General features: G+C 28.0%; 3 protein-coding genes across 5 annotated transcripts; 2 read left to right on the top strand and 1 right to left on the bottom strand.

Annotated features, from left to right (window-relative positions):
* Positions 1-1,530: 1,530 nt before the first annotated feature.
* LOC137831980 (DNA ligase-like protein) lies at positions 1,531-4,158 on the bottom strand. Of its 3 annotated transcripts, none has more exons than XM_068639931.2 (9): positions 4,022-4,158; positions 3,861-3,931; positions 2,994-3,118; positions 2,814-2,902; positions 2,617-2,712; positions 2,432-2,526; positions 2,320-2,360; positions 2,136-2,219; positions 1,531-1,779 (listed from the first exon to the last, which is right to left on the bottom strand). In XM_068639931.2, the coding sequence occupies exons 2-9, from the start codon at positions 3,907-3,909 to the stop codon at positions 1,630-1,632; spliced, it is 729 nt and encodes a 242-aa protein (XP_068496032.1). In that variant the 5' UTR covers positions 3,910-3,931; positions 4,022-4,158; the 3' UTR covers positions 1,531-1,629. The 3 variants fall into 3 exon arrangements, with proteins under 3 accessions (XP_068496032.1, XP_068496022.1, XP_068496047.1); XM_068639921.2 differs by having other exon boundaries at positions 2,994-3,112; XM_068639946.2 differs by lacking the exon at positions 1,531-1,779 and adding an exon at positions 1,813-1,877.
* Positions 4,159-5,420: 1,262 nt separating this feature from the next.
* Positions 5,421-6,655, top strand: LOC137831974 (protein CDI). Its single transcript, XM_068639909.2, has one exon. The coding sequence runs from the start codon at positions 5,791-5,793 to the stop codon at positions 6,532-6,534; it is 744 nt and encodes a 247-aa protein (XP_068496010.1). The 5' UTR covers positions 5,421-5,790; the 3' UTR covers positions 6,535-6,655.
* A 5,209-nt stretch (positions 6,656-11,864) lies between these two features.
* LOC137817856 (gamma-tocopherol methyltransferase, chloroplastic) lies at positions 11,865-15,032 on the top strand. The gene is made up of 6 exons (XM_068621271.2): positions 11,865-12,410; positions 12,623-12,792; positions 12,943-13,047; positions 13,192-13,395; positions 13,500-13,602; positions 14,685-15,032. Exons 1-6 carry the CDS (start codon positions 12,044-12,046, stop codon positions 14,786-14,788), a joined length of 1,053 nt encoding a protein of 350 aa, XP_068477372.2. The 5' UTR covers positions 11,865-12,043; the 3' UTR covers positions 14,789-15,032.
* The last annotated feature ends 3,908 nt before the right edge of the window (positions 15,033-18,940 follow it).

The following is an 18,940-nucleotide window of genomic DNA, read 5'->3' as shown; positions in this document are numbered from 1 at the left end:
TTAAATTGATTTTATAATTAGTTAACTGTTTGAGGAATTCTACTTTAAGCTATGCGCAACGCATTTTTACATAAATTTCATTGCTAATTAAATCATGACACATGGAAATTTCTAGTGTTGTTTTATTAATGAATTAGGGGGCTAAAAACTACTATAAATCGCGGAGAAAAAAACATATGCAAGATTACCTTGTAGTAGGCCCAAATTAGATCAACGTAGAACGAACAAGAGTTTATTTTTTATTTTATTTTCTTATGAGACTAAAAATGATTACTTACTTTTCTATTTTAAACCTTGACAAGATATTCTTAAAATAATGTTATACAGCTAATATCTCAATATTAGTGTATCCAGAAAACTAAACTAAATTTCTCCCTCAAAAGACAAATGATAAATAAGAAGGATCACAAACAGTTAATTTTCATACATGAGATGTCAGACGCTAATTATACATTTTTAGAAACTGCAATCCAACATTATCCTATTTACCAGCAATTATCTGGAAATATGAGTTAGTTCTAACTTATAATGTGATAAAAAATGAAAAATGTAATTACGTTGCAATGTCGAAGTTAGTTAAGATTATGTGGTCTATAATATTTATATAAGACGTTATTAGCTTTCCATAGATTAAAAAATATAATTATATAATGTAAACATTTCATCTAAATCAAATAATAATTTCTGTTTACGGAAGAAGCTAGTATCGCTCGAGTGAGTTGCCAAACATCTTGAATAATAAAGCTTGGGTTTGAACATGACATCAAATCAAATAAAAAATATTACACATATTTAACTAAAAATAATAACAGAAATTACATGATGACGAAAAAAATAGAAATGACATAAATAATTATATTTCCTAATTGTAACATGAAAAAAAAAGACTAGTTTACGAAAATCTAAAATATAAATGAATATATGTGACTCCAAAATAAGTCTACTAATAAAGTTCTCCTAATATAAATATTACTATCAGACAACAAGGCATGGTATTTGGTTGACATTTCATTGATGTGTTCTGTCCAGTCCAGCGGGAACGCGCAGCGCAAAAAAACGTAAGCTGCTATACCGAATCCCCCGCTCTGTTGATTCCTTTTGTTGGGTGCAATTCTTTATATTTAATTACAGTTCATAACTTATGAACAGACTAAACGAGATGTAAGTGTTTTAGTCAAGCTTCAGTCTTCAGTCTATCATTAATTAATAGTTCCTCAAACCAAAATCTAAGACTAAGAGCATACAACTGCATGTCAACATCGGAAACAAAATGAAAATGGTTCTTTCTTATGATGGTCGTCAGTCAATAAAATTTGGAACTACGAGTATTATGTTATACAGATTCACAGAAGTTAAGATGATAAAGAAAGAAAATTGATATTTGGCAACTTTTAAAGTTATATATAATTTTTTATATGATAAATTTAAAAATAAATATATGTAGTAAATGGTAAATTTGTAGTTAAATTATATAAAAATAATAGCATTAGGACTTGAAATGTAATGGTGTAAAAAAATCTAGTTGTGAATATATGTAAAAAAAAATTAACAAATGTCCCATATAAAAACAGTGCAGAAGAGTGTTTTTTTCATCTGACAAAAACAAGTCGAACCTGGATTACATTGCCATCAATTGATCTTGGGACGCGAGTAAAACTTCGGGTCCCTCAGAAACCTTGAAACCAACTCTGCCTTGTCAGTAGAAAGATCTGTGTTCTCTAGAATTTGCTCTTTTGACGCCTTGGCAATTGCTTGGACAGAACCAATAGCTTGACTAAGCTGAATTGAAGGATCAGAATAACAACAAATCAAGCTATATGCTTCGCTATCATGGTTTCTCACGTGACGAAATTATTATTATTATGCTGTACTTATCCCTATAAATAGCACGAGTTGCATGAGCCTAATGTAGAAACAAATTCAAAACTTTTTCATGAATGCAGTTATCAGTATATATATAAAACGAATGCACAATATTTCAAGTGTGTTTGTGTGCGTAAATGTATGACTATTGTATCTTAACGAGTTTTAAACAGCTATATGATCAAGAATCCTGGGCTAGTAACTTTGGGTGAAGAAACCAAAAATAGGAAAACTAAATTGAAAAGTAGTTGCCACTTGATGCAGGAATTTACCGCATTTGCATCGTGATTGTCAATGCCTGGGATGGATGTAACCACCTTAAGGTAAAAGTTCATTCTTTGCACCAACTGCTTCCTCTTCAAAACCCATAACAACATTCGTACATCAACATTTTTTTTATTTCTGAAGGGACTCCAAGCACAATCACAGTGTATGAATGCAGAATCAACCACTGACCTCATCTTTCAATTTTTCTCCAATTCTTTCTTGCTTGTATACTGCAATTAGTTGGAGAAATGAGAAACATAAATTCGAACAACACATTATAGTTTGAAGATTCTGATTTTACCTCCAGAAGAATGAGCTATTTTTACCATCTTTTCAAACCCCATTTCCAAGTCCTGAACTGGCACAAATGTAGGCTTGCCAATCACCATATCAAATCTTCACACAGATGCATACCATGATCCTTGTTCTTCCATTATTCCAGTAATACATAGGAAAATCAATCAGAACTCAAGTAATAAAACTCACGTGAAATATGACTGAATAAACGAATTAATTTGCTCTTTTGCTGGGAGTGCGATGACCACGAAAAACCGTGCAAATTGCATTTTCAGATTTTTAACTCTGCATGGGAAAATTAGAATCAGACATAAAACTCATAACTCTTAACTCAGTACATCCACTTAAAGGCATGCATTGACTCCATAACACAGCAACCAAGTTACCTGTTGAAGATTGAAGCAACATCGTTGCAGTCCCAGTTTGTCACAAAAATGAAGGCTACAGATAAACCCCCACAATTGAATATAAAGTCCTACAAGGACAGTCCTCAAGTTTCAGACTGAAATGGTGTTTGAAAGGAACGAGAAAAGAACATGGATAAAAACACAAAAACTGACAATTACCGGGGCAATGGGGACAAAGTTTAGGCGAAAAGAATTTGCAGAGAGGAAAGTAGAGATAAAATTGATGAACGATGGATGTTGATCCTCTTTCCAAGCATTTCTCATCAAACAGATTCCAGCTGTACCTACAACAGTACGTAATAATGGACTCGTTCTAAACTAAAGAAAATGCATTTTCTAGTAATTAAAAATTTAAAACTCTCCATCAAGCTGTCATAATTAAGTACACGGTTAAAAGAGCATACCAAAAAGTTAATGCATTAAGATAAGAATTAGAAGCATTATTGCAGAATTTCCATAATAAATGGTGGTTTTAGGTGTAGAACCAGGGTCCACACACTATGTCAGATATAAGAATCAATCTGATGAGAGTAACTCTCTTTACAACAATTTTCCAAAAATATTTTTTATTTTATTTTATTTATTATTATTTTTTATCAATAATTTTCAAAAAATATATTCAAGGCACTTCGTCCTCCAATCAAACTCTTGCTTGAAAACACGAATATCAAATTCAAAGAAAGAAAATCAAAATCTAAAAGGAAATAGAAACAATTGAAATGAAATTCCCTGACGATTTTTAAAGTATTCTTCTAAATATGGAGGACATAAGTATTTTCAACTTCTTCCTGTTGTTTCTTTCCTTCTTCCCTAAATAAAAACAGATCGCAAAGGCAAAATAGAGATGCAATAGAATGAACCTCTACTTCAAATTAGTGTAGAAGAGTCACAGTAGAACAGTTTCAAACAGCATGAGATCAGTTCCGTTTATCGACAAATTCGATTTACAATCTTAACAAACAGAATCGCGGCAGTAATAAAATAGCGATTAACGAATCTGTTTTGGGAACTGAGAAACATTGGTACCGGAGAACGTGGCATGCGAAGGTGTTGAAGTTGTTGAGTCCATATTCATGAGGAATCGATCACAGAGAGAGCTACGAATGGAGAAGAAGCGCATTAGTCTGTTTTCCCAATCTCTGTGCGAATTCAAACAGAGAACAAGAGCGAGGAGAAGAGAGTCATACCGGCGACGGACGGAGGCTGCTACCAAGGCGGCGGCTGCTGGTTACGGCCACAAAAATCAGAGCCAATGGAAGCGAGCAAGGCGGAAATACGAAACGATTTGAATCGCAGGTTGCGTTGGGAGCACGTAAAGTTGGTGTTTCCCGCCAACAATATCAACAAATATATATATATATATATATATATATGAAAAATATTAATATTACAGTTTTTTTATTAGTTAATTTCATTAAATTATAAAACTATTTTTTTTTTCATAGTTTTTATTTGTAGTTGTCTATTTTTAGTAATTTTTTAATGTTCAATGGTATTAGAGATACTTGCTATTAGGAGTTTTGAAGTGCATTTTTAATGAGTAATATAAGCATAATTCATAAATAAAATAATATATAATTCTTATTTTTTTAAAAGGTATTATTTCTCTTGAATTTTACTATTTTCACATATAAACACTCTACATGCCTCCATTAATATTAAAATATTTCCCAATAGAAATAAAAGCTTTTAAAATATTTTTCTCAACTAATTCTTAAATTTTATCTTATTTTACTATTAACACCTCAACTTCAATTTTTCTTTAAAGTGTACTCTTTTTACAATTATTTTTATATTAAACTGGGTTAATCTATTTAAAGGAGGATAAATCTCAACTACTTTTTGTTTAAATCCAATTATTTAATTATTTATCTTAAAAATAAAATATCGTGTATATTAAAGGTTAGTTGAGTTTCGGTCTTCACAGTTTAATAAGTAAGTCGGTTCATTGAAATTCTTCAGTATTTCTCAACAACAAAGTCTTCACTCAACGAAAACTGAAAGTCCGAATGGTTGGTTACCCAGACTATCTACCAGTCTCTCGATAAAAAAGGAATATTCACGTCACGTCACAGGTTAAGAGCATTAATCTCGATTAGGAGTTATAAAACGTGATTAAATGTTCATTGGACCAGTCTTAATCTTTCTAATAGATAAGACCCACTAGAACAGTATAAATAAGAGGAGACCCTCATTGTGAAAGGTATATTATTCTGAATCATGAAATAGATCACCTATGTTGACCTTATATAACTTGAACATTAGAGTATATTTGCGGGTATCCCACCTTCTTAGACATCCAATAAGAGTAAGCAGAATTGAAAAGAGACATGAGTAATTCGATAGGAAATATTTGGTCTTGGATAAATTGTAATAACACATTGTTTTGTTTATTACTCTCTTATTTTCTAAATCATTGTTTTTATTGTATTTAAATATAAGAAAAAAGTTATGCCAAAAGAAGAAATATAATGAATTGTTGCTATTCAAGATGCATAAAGGCACTAAAAAAGTCTACAACATAGTTCCCAAATAAGATACTGAATTATTTTGTATTTAACAAACAATAAATAACTACCTCCCTAATTCAACACTATAATTTTGAAAAATGTGATGAAAAAATCAGTTTTCTTAACTTGGTTATTCCACCCAAAAATAAACACCAACAACTTCTTATTCTTTTTAATATCGCTAGATTCATTCCTCCCCCAAATCCAAGTCTTACTTTATTTGAGTTCAGATTTTTTTCTATATTTACTCTTACGTTCAATTTTTATCTGATTACATGCGGTTTCTACGTCCTTGCCTGAATTGGAAGCCACTAGATTTAGCTTCCATCTCTATAATTTTCCTGGAAATTTCTCATTCTGATGCAGTTCTTGATCAACATTTCGATTTTAACCACTTTACTGTTGTTAGGGTTCGAACAAGGAGGAACATTCAACACTGGTGAGATATGGCGACGAGTATGAGCAATGAGGAGGTGAAACCCTTCAAGATTTTTGTGGGGTATGATCCACGAGAAGACATTGCTTATGAGGTTTGTCGTCACTCCATCTTGAAGAAATCTTCGATACCTGTTGAAATCATACCCATAAAGCAATCAGAATTGAGAAAAAACGGCTTGTATTGGCGTGAAAAGGGGCAATACGAGAGCACAGAGTTCTCGTTTTCGAGGTTTTTGACTCCGAATTTGGCGAACTATGAAGGCTGGGCAATGTTTGTGGACTGTGATTTCCTCTACCTGGGAGATATCAAAGAGCTAAGAGATTTGGTTGATGAGAAATATGCTGTGATGTGTGTTCAGCATGATTATGTTCCAAAGGAGACAACGAAAATGGATGGGGCAGTGCAAACTGTGTACCCCAGAAAGAACTGGTCTTCTATGGTGTTGTACAATTGTGGGCATGCCAAGAACAGAGTTCTGACTCCTGAAGCTGTGAACTCACAAACAGGGGCTTTTCTTCACAGGTTTCAGTGGCTGCAAGACGATGAAATTGGGTCCATTCCCTTTGTTTGGAACTTCCTTGAGGGGCATAACAAGGCTGTTGAGGGTGACCCCACCACTTTTCCTAAGGCTGTTCATTATACTCGTGGAGGGCCATGGTTTGAAGCATGGAAGAACTGTGATTTTGCTGATATCTGGTTGAATGAAAGGGATGAGTACCTGAATGAGGCCCAAAAAAAAGTTACAAATTAGAGTGTTATTTGATTTGTGTGATCACATTCAGTGCATGCAGAAGTGCTATCTTTTCAAAATTGCACGGGGAAGTTCTGATATGATGCAAGTTATGAGTGGTGGAGAAATTGTATATAGTTAGTACTTTTTATGGTATTGAATCGAGGTATAGGCATTTTCATTGAATGCCCTTCATTTTATTTTTCTTTGTATAATATTTATCAATGGGTCTAACATAGACTTAGACTAAGCAATAAGTTTTTGTAAACTTTGGTTTATTTTTTTAATAAAACGGCGTGTAATAAATAAAGACACTAATTGTTTGAATTAAGGTTATTGTTTCAATATGATGAGTTCAATTATGTTTCAATATTATTTCGATCGAATATTGATCGAAAGGTTTTTGATAATTGTATATACATGTATATGTTAATATTTCTCTCATTCGGTCTATTTATTATATTATTAATCAAAATCAAAATATATGAATCATAATAAAAGTAGAAGTCAAATTCTATTTTTTACTACTCTAAAACATAACTATACTCTAAAACATAACTATATGTAGATATTTTTATTGTAGCCAACCAATATACTAACAAAATTTAAATTTGTACTACCAACAAACAAGAGAGATGCTTTTGTTAAAAAAAAAGCAAAGAATTGATAATATAAGTATTTGCAAATCATTAATTTCACCTCATGCAAAGTGTTTCAAACAAAAGTCTTTACAACCTTAGATTTAGAACATTGAGTGTAGTAAAAAATAAGTGTACTTTTAGCTAGTGTGATCTGTATTTCTTACTTGTGTATATACTAAAAATGTCTCTCATATCTCTTCTGTATTGGGTCTTGATATTGACTTAATTCAATAATAAAAGCTAATTATTCGATATCCCTTCATTTTTTCTGATACGACATTAATGTCTTTATATATAAATATCGATGCACTATCGGGTTCGATCCATGATGTTACAATCCCTAAAAACCAAGTTTAACCTAACGATCTCCAACCGATCTACGTGTATTCTCAATTCCATTAATTTATAAAGAAACATAAACACCTTTTGCAACTTCCAAAAACAACACACATGCTACATAAATTAGATTGAATTAGCTGATGACTATGGTTTAAGGTTGAAGTCATCAATTGGTGCACATGCTGGTCCTGAATACACATGGGTATACATAAAAAATATCTCATGCAAGAAAAATAAAAGAAGTATGATGAATGCTATAGTATGATGTCTTTCGCAATATTTCAAACTACAATTTTGTTGGAGGAACTTTTTTTCCCATGCATGCCAAATGGATATAGACGAGCGCAAAAAACATTATAAAAAAATGTAAACCTGGTGTTGGATTAAGGGTAAAGTTGTGTTTTAATTGTTTCTTAAAATTTAATTTTTTTATAATATAATAATGATTATTTTTTGTTAAAATTTGTTAGAATAAAAAACAAATTTTCATTAATATGAACAATGTTTTTATTGTTATTTTTCTCTCTCTCTTTTCTCCTCATCCAAAAACAAGTGGAGAGTCCTCAAAATAGTAACTTATGTTTTACTTAATAGGCCAGAGTAAACAACAGAATAAAATATTTTAAAACTACAAAAAAATAAATAGAAAATAAGTTATATATTATCGGGTAAAACCAATTGAAAACGTTAGCTAATCACACTAAGAAAAAATTAATGATTTTTAAATAGATAAATTAAAGTTATAATTAAATTGAAAAATTATTTTGATAATGCCTAATATCAAAGGCAAATCCTCCTCCTACCTCTATACCTCCTCCAGTACCTCCATATTAACGGTAAAAAGTAAGTTTTCATTATTTTAAAAAATTTAAATAACTTTAAATAAAGCATAATTTTTTTTTAATAAACTTAGCTGCACCGAACACTCCATATATTCTTTCTAAATGTAACACTTTCTTTATTCTCTAGACGCATTTTTGAAAAAACAGTTCTATCATTTGAGTGTGCGTGTGTGAGAGGGTTGTGGAGAATATCCGTGTACTTGACATTTTCTAATGTGAAGATATTTTTTTTTTAAATTTAGTACTTCATTCTTGCAATAAAAAAAAGTCACTCTCAATAAAAATATCACAAAACTTTTCTTAACCACCAATATTCATCATTGCTTGAAAATGAAAATGAAAAAGAAAAATAAGACATCATACTCTCCACACACTATTAAAAAAATATTAAATAGAAATCAATTTTATAGACTAAAAATAATCAGTTGCTACATTGACTAAATTAGATATTTTGTTAGAGACTAAACAAATTATTAGTTTCTATTATTAATAAATAATTTATAAATTGATATCTAAATAGCTACAAAAATTTCATCTACCAATTATTTTTAAATTTTAAATTTAGTAACAAAATCTTTAATACCTAATTAGATACCATTTTAAAAACTAATTTAAAAATCAATAATATTTTTAATTTCTAAAATAGTTCCTAATCTAATGAATATAACAACTAATTATTTTTTATTTTTAAAATTAATTTTTATTTAATAATTTTCTTGTTACGACATACCCAAGATATTATTAAAATAAAATAAAAATATTAAAGTGCAGTATAAAGGTATGGATATAGAGTAAGTATTTGCGTATCAAACTCTATACGAATATTAGTTGGTCCATAGCGAGAGAAGGTGCAATTCATTTAACTCAGATAAACATAAAAGGTTTAAACGGACTTAAATTTGTTTAAGATCTTAATCACGAAGTAGATGGCGACTCTGACCTGAACCAATTAATGTTTCTAGCGTTACGTCTTAGAATTAATAGCAAAATGAAACGACAAAAGTACTCACATTTTAAGAAGATTCTGAAATTTTCCACAGATGGTGATTTCATCATAAGGATTCAAAATTAGAGTAACATTTCTTTTTCGCTAATTTTGTTGAATATTAATTGCTTATTGCATTCCTTGGAAGTTTAGCAATTGCCAAAGTACATAAACGACAACAAGGTTGAATAAAACGTTTTCCTAAATGTCGAAATTGCTGATTGTGACACAGTGAGAAGGATTATAAAACTAGAGTTTATTAAAAAAAATATTATTACAAAACTGATTATATATTTCTTATCATGCAATACTTTAGTACTGAAAAAATACTCGAAATTATAAAAAAAAAATACTTTAAAAAATTCATAAAAATTCCATATATTAAAAATATCATTAATTTTGTTATACTCGCTGTGCTGTGACCACACTTGAGTGGTAGCTCCATTGCCATGCATGCATTCACACCTCCAACGCCATATCTCCTGAAATTATCAGGTATTTAAGTTATTTGTTCATAGTTTCAACTAATTTTTACTTGTCATAAAATATATTTATGTATTATTAATAGAAATCTTTTATATACCTAATAATATTTTTAATAAGTGAATTATAAATTTAATTTAACACTAAAAAAAATTATGTACGGATTATTTACGAAACAAAATTCGTACATAATTTATTATCTATATTTTTTATTATTTATAATTAATATTAATATTATAGTCAAACTGTAGTAGGAGAGACTCAAAAGCAAAAGATTAAAAAAGTTTTAACAATTACACAAATTAAATATTATTGTGATGTTATGGCTATTATTATTATTTACATTATTATTAATATTAATAATATTTACTTTATTAATATTATTAATTTTATAATGTTAATATATATATACCTATCAATTTCAGTTTGTAGATAATATCCATCAACTTTAGTTCGTAAGTAATACCACAAATTTTAGTTATCTACGAATTCAGATTCATAAACAATATTTTGTAGATAATGTTAAATTTACATTCAAATTCAAATATGTAACGAATACTAAATTTACCTACAAATTCAAAAATTGTGAATAAAAAATCATTGATAATTTTTTTTTTAATTTTATAAAATTTATTTATATATTATAAAATAATTTTATTATTAATGTAAGATTTTCAATAAATAAATATAGTGAATATTCAACACTAGTTGCAATCTATATTATCATACATTTTATTATAAAAGAAAGTTAGCATTTAGAGTCAACACTAACTTAAACATTCAAAATTTAGCTCAATATTATTCAATATAATTTTAAAAATTATACGTATATTTAACTTTATTATTAAAGTGAACCTAACATAAATATTAATTAAAAATATGTTTAAGATAAAATTTACAGCCATGTGTGTACTGTTAATAATTCCCCGTAATTTTATTTTATTAAAATGAAAATAAAATAAAATTATGTTAAAGATTCTATTTATAGCATATAAATGAGATAATCTTTACCTTATACATTGAATTGTGTGATAATAAATTAAGTTAAACTCACTTTTTTTAAAAAAAAAAATTAAAACGAAAATGACTCAAAGTACAGAAAATTTGTCAAATTGGAACTGATTTAAGTATACTTTTAAATGCTATCATGGGAATTCTATTCATTAGTTAATTTTTTCTAATCCTACTTTTAAAAAGTAATATAATTCAGTGATGTATGCTTTTTATTTATTTTCTAAGAAATAAATCAAGAAAATATAATTTTGAAAGGGTTAAATATGTTTTTGTTACGGTATTATTACATAAAATGAGTTTTTATTTCTAGTTTAATTTTTAGATATTCTAATTATTTGTATTAAGAAAATTATTAAAATGAAACATTATATTTCTTTTGTCAAAAAGAATTTATAAATTTATATTATAATATTATCACATTTACGTTAGAGATAATTAACATAAAATATTTTAACATTCTACTCTATATTGTAAATTTTTCTTGAAATTTTTCTTACACAAATATTTATTAAATATTTATCAACAAAATTTGTAGGAGAATCTGTTTCTATCTACGAGACTCGGACACGTCTCTTAAATTGTGTGTTTGTGTTAGACACATCTATTGGACACCGACACCCATATGACATTTGTAGGACGTGTATAGTTGAAATGTTTAATTCAAAAAATATTTGTTGAATTTTTCACAATTTTAACACGATTCTAACATAATTTTAAAAAGTATAAATATATTAATTTTTTAAAAACTCAAATTTATTGTATAATTTTTTATTATAATTATAAAAATAAATAATAAATTCTTTTGAATTTTCATATCTTACATTTTAAAAATTATATGTATCTACATATACATATCATATCAATATGTATCTCTGTCTATGTTACATAAGTTTCTATTGTTAATAATAATAATAATAATAATAATAATAATAATAATAATAGTAATAATAAATATCTACAAATAAAAAATATCAGTAAAAAGGAACTCCATGTAATATATTTATTAAAATGATTATTTGTTAAATAAACAGAGAAGTGAGAGCTACACGCGCAGCCAAGGAAGATAGCGTGACGTCCCAAAAGTGAGTTGCGGAAGGAAGGGACCAGAAAAGAAACACTGCCAAATATTCTTTTCATTTTTTTCACTCTATTTATACCAACCAATTAGATTCTGCGTTGCTTTAAATTGAAAGCGTTACCCGTGAACGTGTGTGTGTGGGGGAGACATGGACACCGTGGCACGCATCCCAAACAACTCTCCAATTTCATGCATCCACACGTTTCGCTCCCAATCCCCTCACTTCCCAACCTCTTCCGCCGCAATCCGGGTCGGGCGCGGATCTTGGACTCCGATTCGGGCGTCCACGGCGGAGAGAGAGGAGGTGCTACTGGCACCGCCACGCAAGGAGGACCAGCAGCTGAAGAACGGAATAGCCGAGTTCTACGACGAGTCGTCTTCCTTATGGGAGAATATTTGGGGCGACCACATGCACCATGGCTTCTACGACCCGGATTCCACCGTCTCGGTTTCGGATCATCGCGCCGCTCAGATCCGAATGATCGAAGAGTCGCTTCGCTTTGCCTCTGTTTCTGGTATTCGCTTTGCGTCTAATTCTGTTACAAACGGTGTGTGTGTTCGTACTTGTAGGTGTACGGTCACCAATTGTTTATCAGTAACGGAAATTCTGATTTGGAATTGGATTTTTTGATACCGAGTTATGTACATTTTTTTCAGTTGTTTGAAAGTGCTAACTAACTGATAACTGTTTAATGCTGACACTATTTTGTTTCGTTGTGGTTGTTAGAGGAGCGTGCGAAATGGCCAAAGAGAATAGTTGATGTTGGGTGTGGCATAGGGGGCAGTTCCAGATACTTGGCCGAGAAATTTGGGGCAAGCAGTGTTGGCATCACTCTCAGTCCTGTTCAGGCTCGAAGAGCTAATGCTCTTGCTGCAGCTCAAGGATTGGCTCAGAAGGTCTTAATTTCTGGACATTTGTTTCTTTTGGGACTATTTTTTTACACATTTTTCAAAGTTCTTGATAACTTCTATAGAGTCTATGCACGTGTAGCTATTATAGTATAATATGGATATAAAATATTTGTTTCCGTGTTTCTGTGATTGCAGGTTTCTTTTCAGGTTGCTGACGCTCTGGAGCAACCATTCCCTGATGGGAATTTTGATCTGGTGTGGTCCATGGAGAGTGGAGAGCATATGCCTGACAAAACCAAGGTTTACTTCAATTTAATTTCTCTTCCACTCTATGCATTACTTGTTTAATCCTTAACCATAATTGAATTTAATGTTTGTTCTGTTCTGTACGCTGCTAATCTCATATAAGTTTTGTGCTTCACACACTGCACATGCAATTGACAGTTTGTTGGAGAGTTAGCTCGGGTAGCAGCGCCTGGTGGCACCATAATAATAGTAACATGGTGCCACAGGGATCTTGGCCCTGATGAACAGTCCCTACAACCATGGGAGCAAGATCTGTTGAAGAAGATTTGTGATGCATATTATCTTCCAGCTTGGTGCTCAGCTGCTGATTATGTCAAATTGCTTCAATCCTTGTCACTTCAGGTACAAATAAGCGTTTTCTCATTATTATATATATGCATACGGACACTGTGCAGAGAAATGTCAAGTTAATTGTATTGCTATTTTGACATGGTTGCTATTTATAGGACATAAAGTCAGAAGATTGGTCTTCCTTTGTTGCTCCATTTTGGCCAGCAGTGATACGCTCAGCCTTGACATGGAAGGGTCTGACTTCACTCTTGAGCAGTGGTAAGATCGAAATTACATTTGCATTTCAAAATCAAAATCCCATCTTCTAAGTGTCATGTCACTGATCAATTATTTCCACACTCATAACCTTCACACATAAGAACATGGTTGGTCTGCATGTTTAGTGTAATAGATTATAATACGCAATAGAGTGCTTGGTATTTACCAGAAAATTGATCTTGTACACATAAATGACTCAATCAAATCACTTAATTAGATTTATTAGTGAAAATTCCAGGACAGTCATGGAAAGTTTCTCCTGCTTTCCTTTCATTTTTTCTTCAATCAAATATTTCCTCCATCTTAACTATGCCACGAATATACTTTTTTGAAGTTTAATTTTTTAAAAGGTATAAAACAGAGTTGGGGTTTGTCCTCTTATGAATTATTCTATCGAACAAATATATGATATAAATGATTTTAATACCATTTTAAGAGTGAATTTTAAGAATGATTCAACTTCATAAAATCAGTATATGATACAAAATAAATGTCACAATCTCTATTTGAGGTAGTATCTTCAATGCATAAAATTCTTTTTTTATTCTTAAAAAAATGTATTTCCTTTTTTACATAAAATTTTTTCTATATTAAATTAAAAAGTTAAACATTTGAAATTTCTAGTTTTGAAAATGTTTAAGAAATGGTTTAACTAAGAAAATGTTATTTTATTAATGATTTTTAAAAATCTTAATATCCCATTGTGCTTAAGATTGGTTTAAAAAAAAATTAAAGAAATCAAGGTAAAAATATTCGTTGAATCAATAGGTAACCAAAGAGGGGGGGAAATGGTGGTTTACAATTACAGGACACGTATTTCGAAATAGAAACATATGTAATAAGTAAGTAAAGGAAAGAATGTTCCAAGTTATTTCAATGAAGACAAAAAAAATGGACTCTATCTTCTTTAAAGACTTTATTATGCATTATTCTATCTGCTGCCAAGGTGAAATTTTGCATTTTCTTACTGTATTTCCTGATTTCCTTTTGAAGTTGTTGATTTGTACTGTGTTACTGTTTTGGGCCGGACTAGAAACTTGTGGAAGTTGTTGATTTGTATTTTGTGACATTTTTTTGGTCAGGACAAAAAACGATAAAAGGAGCTTTGGCTATGCCATTGATGATAGAGGGATACAAAAAGGGTCTAATTAAGTTTGCGATCATTACTTGTCGAAAACCTGAATAAGTTGAGAAGCAGGAGTAGTTTTATAGAATGAAGCAGTAATGTGCATAGTTCAGACAGAAACGAAGAGAAAATAAATAAATGAAAGAGCTTGGGTATTACTAATACTTTTCTTTTTCATTTTTTTATTTTCTACATATGCATAGAATCACAGATAAAATCCCATCCAATTGAAGGGAAGACGTAACATAATTGCTGTTTGGACGTGACATGTTTCGTTTTATTTTATTTTGAATTCACTGTTTAATTCCATCTCTGTATATTTATAGGTCAAAGTGTAATATATATATATATATATATATAATTTGTAATATTATTTAATTATAAATTCATTTTTATTATATATATTTAAACTTATCATATCAAGTGATATATAATTTTTAGGGTTGGGAAATCATCATTTTTCTTATGTATAACTTACAACCATTAATTTGTATGGGTCAAGGATGAAATTGGTGGAGAGTTTGTATAATATTAAAAAATGTTTTTTCTTATATTTCCTCAAATTTTTATTAATTTCGAAAATCAAATTTCTAGATTCGTATAGTTAAAGATAAAATAGTTAGACACATCAACACCTTCACTATGATCATCACAAGAACCATATATAAAGAACAACAAATCTTTATAATACACATTGAAAAAATAAGTGTAAAAATAAGTTTATATATGTAATATTTTATCCCTTCAACTGGCTTTTCACTTTTTTTTTATTAAACAATTGCGAGGCAACCAAAGAGTCACTCTTCTTTCTTTCTAGGTTTGGTTTTGTTGAGACAAAAGTGGTTCACAATAAATCTTGTGGATCCCATGAACGATATTTTGAAGAAAATAAAAGAAAGTGTCTACTGTTAACATGAAATGTCAATTTTAACCTTAATTTTTGTGTCTTTGTGCTGTTTTCTTCTCATCTAACCATTCTTAATTTTATAATAACTTCCCACGTCTTATTCCCAAATCATGATAAAATATATAAGTTTAGTAATTAATTATGCATATTAATTTTAGAACAATATAATATAATATTATTAAATTTAATATTATTATAAAAAACTCTTTTCATGATTTAGTATATGACCTTTATTCATGAAAAAAAAATTACAAAATATATTTATGATTTCAAAATATGAAAAATACTATTATTAAAATATGACTATCTATTTTTTATTTATAATTTCATAATATTTGATAATATCACTGTCTATTTTTCATTTATGATTTCACAATACGGAAGTACTACTATCAAAATCAAAATATCACTGTCTATTATTTAGAAATTTCTTTAAAAATATCATTTACGTTAAAATAAAATGACTTCATCTTTAAAATTCGTTACTATGAAAGACGACTTCATTTAAAAAAAAACAAAGAAGTAAATAACACAACTTTTTATTAAAAAATAAATTAAGGTAAAGAAGTTTTGTATTTATTGAACACGACTTTAATTTACGTTAATTAGTAATTTTTTAGTTTATTTTCAAAAAAGTCAAAGAGATGACATAGTTTCAATACACAAGTGATAATTTTTATGTAATATTTTTGTACTTAAGTCATGTCATTATATAACGACTTCAATTTAATTTTGTTTAATTTTTATTTATTTATAAAATTAAAAAAATATTTTAAAAAATTGTGTAAAAAGTTAAGGAAAAATATTACTCCTTATTAAATAAATTATAATTATTTAAATAAATTATTTAATTTATTAAAAATTATTTAAATAAATAAAATAATTATAATTTATTTTATAAATTGTCATAATTTATCCATAATTTTTTTCAACTTTTTTCAAAAACTAACATTTTACAATTTATATAAATACAATAATTTTAAATCTTCACAAGATATCACAATTTCAGTATAAAATAATACATAAAATTATTACATGTATATACAAATTTTGTTTATACATAGATTATAGAGTCATATTTACCAAAAAGGACTTCACTTTAATTTTTTATAATCAAAATCGTATTTTACATTAGTAATTTTGTTTATATTGAAGGTAAAGTCATCGTTTACCTTCACCACGATTTCTAAAGATTAAAATCGTAATAGATAAGCTTAACTTACTTATTTTTATAATATTTTGTAAATCTATATGTTTTCATAATTTATATTCAGAATTATATCATTCATGTAAAAAAACTAACGCACACTATTCCTTTATGACTTAAAAATATTTCTTCGAGGACATAAAAAAAATTCATTCGAAATTAATTTTTCAAGTGAACTCTATATAAAGTTATATGAAATTAAGATCCTTGAATAAGATTCACATATAAAATAAATTAAAAGTAAATATTAATATTGAGATTGAATTGTCTTTCTCTTATAAGTATATAACTGCAAATATTCTATTTTTTATTAGTTATATGATGTTTTTTATTCATTTTTATCAATTATATAATCTTTTATCATATTAAATTATATTAAATTATTATAATTAAGTAATATATTAGAGATAATAATGAATATTTTTTTAAAAAATTATATGACTTAAATATATATTAAAACTAATCAACCATGTGTTATATCTCTTATAAGAAAAATAAATACTTACTTAAAAAAATAAAAATAAAAATATATAATAAAAATAATAAAATAATAATTAATTTGCATTTCTATTTAAGGTGAATGTAGCAGGCTCTAGCAGACAGAAGAAGATTGTGAAGTACAAGTGGGTAATGAGGATATATAGTACTTATAACTATTATTACATAGCCATTGCTTGTACAATTATTACTATTATTGTATTATACTTTTTTTTATAATTTATTTTAATGCAAGAGTTTTATAAAATTTAAGTTCCAACATTTTAATTACTATTTTATTTAATTATTGATAAAAGTATATGTTTTCAAAGTAGAATATATTATTTTATTTTTATAACTCAAATTTCTTTTTGACCTCCATAAACATCATTTTCTCACATCTACAAAACGTCTTAATAAATAGTTTACTATGTTTAAAAACCCTTATTCATTCAACAAATTATGAATCACTCAACATTTATTATATGCTTGTTACACTTATCCTAAAAACTATTTAATTAATTTAAAACATACAAATAATTCCACAAGTCATTTAATAATATGACAAGTCATTTAACTATCCCAACAACATTTACATTATTGGATAAAACAGTGATAATAAAAGTCAACAGAAATATTCGGAATAATCAAAATTTAGATTAGAAGTTCAAAACTAGATATCTAAAAAAAGCTTGAGATGTGTTTCAACAAGTAAATTTATTTAAAACATTTATAGAATGTAAAATAAAATAAAATATTTAATGAATCTCTTTATATAATGTAATAAAAAAAACAATTCTACTAACTAATTTATGTATATAATAATATTAATTGATGTCTTTCTTATTTATGAAAAAAACTTGATTGATAAGTGAAAAAAGAGAGCAAAGCATGTTACTTTTTATTTATTTTTCTAAATTGTATATAATATTTATTCAATAACTTTTGAATTAACAACTAAACTAAATTAAATTATCAGTAAACTTGTTATATCCCACCAAGATCATCACTAATTTAACTTAAACAAATAACTATAAAATATATTGAAAAATAATTTAATTTAAACTCATACTTACAAAATTAATTTATATTTGACTGAAGTTAAATTTTTAACACTCTCGAATATCCATGTGATTAGATATTTATAGAATTCTAATAATACATTATATGATAGACCTAAAATAAATTTAAATGTGATTAAATATTTATGGAATTTTAATAACACGTGATATGATAGACTCCAAAATAATTTTAGGCGTGACTAAATATTTATGAAACTTTAATAACAAATAATACGGTAAACCTAACAAATCTCATTCAAATAGATTTTTATATTATATTCAAATAAAAAAAAAAACTCAATTTATTCTTATAAAATTATTTGAAAAATGAAGATTACCTGTATAACTTTGTTTATCTCTATTTAATAATAATAATAGTAATAATAATAATAATAAATTATTGAACAAGCTAGGATTGATCCATCAACATAGGTAGCAACCCTAATATTTATACAGTGACATAGTTTATTTTATTATACATTTATTATTCTTTATTGAGTTGAATAATGGACCGTGGCAGACAAAGTGATAAGGGACTAAGCATGTGTCGATTTGGTTTA

This window comes from Phaseolus vulgaris, chromosome 11, assembly GCF_051622355.1.
Source record: "Phaseolus vulgaris cultivar YP4 chromosome 11, ASM5162235v1, whole genome shotgun sequence".
Classification (NCBI taxonomy): Eukaryota; Viridiplantae; Streptophyta; class Magnoliopsida; order Fabales; family Fabaceae; genus Phaseolus; species Phaseolus vulgaris.
Note: the sequence above shows the minus strand (reverse complement) of the source record. Positions and strands in the feature narration are given on the sequence as shown.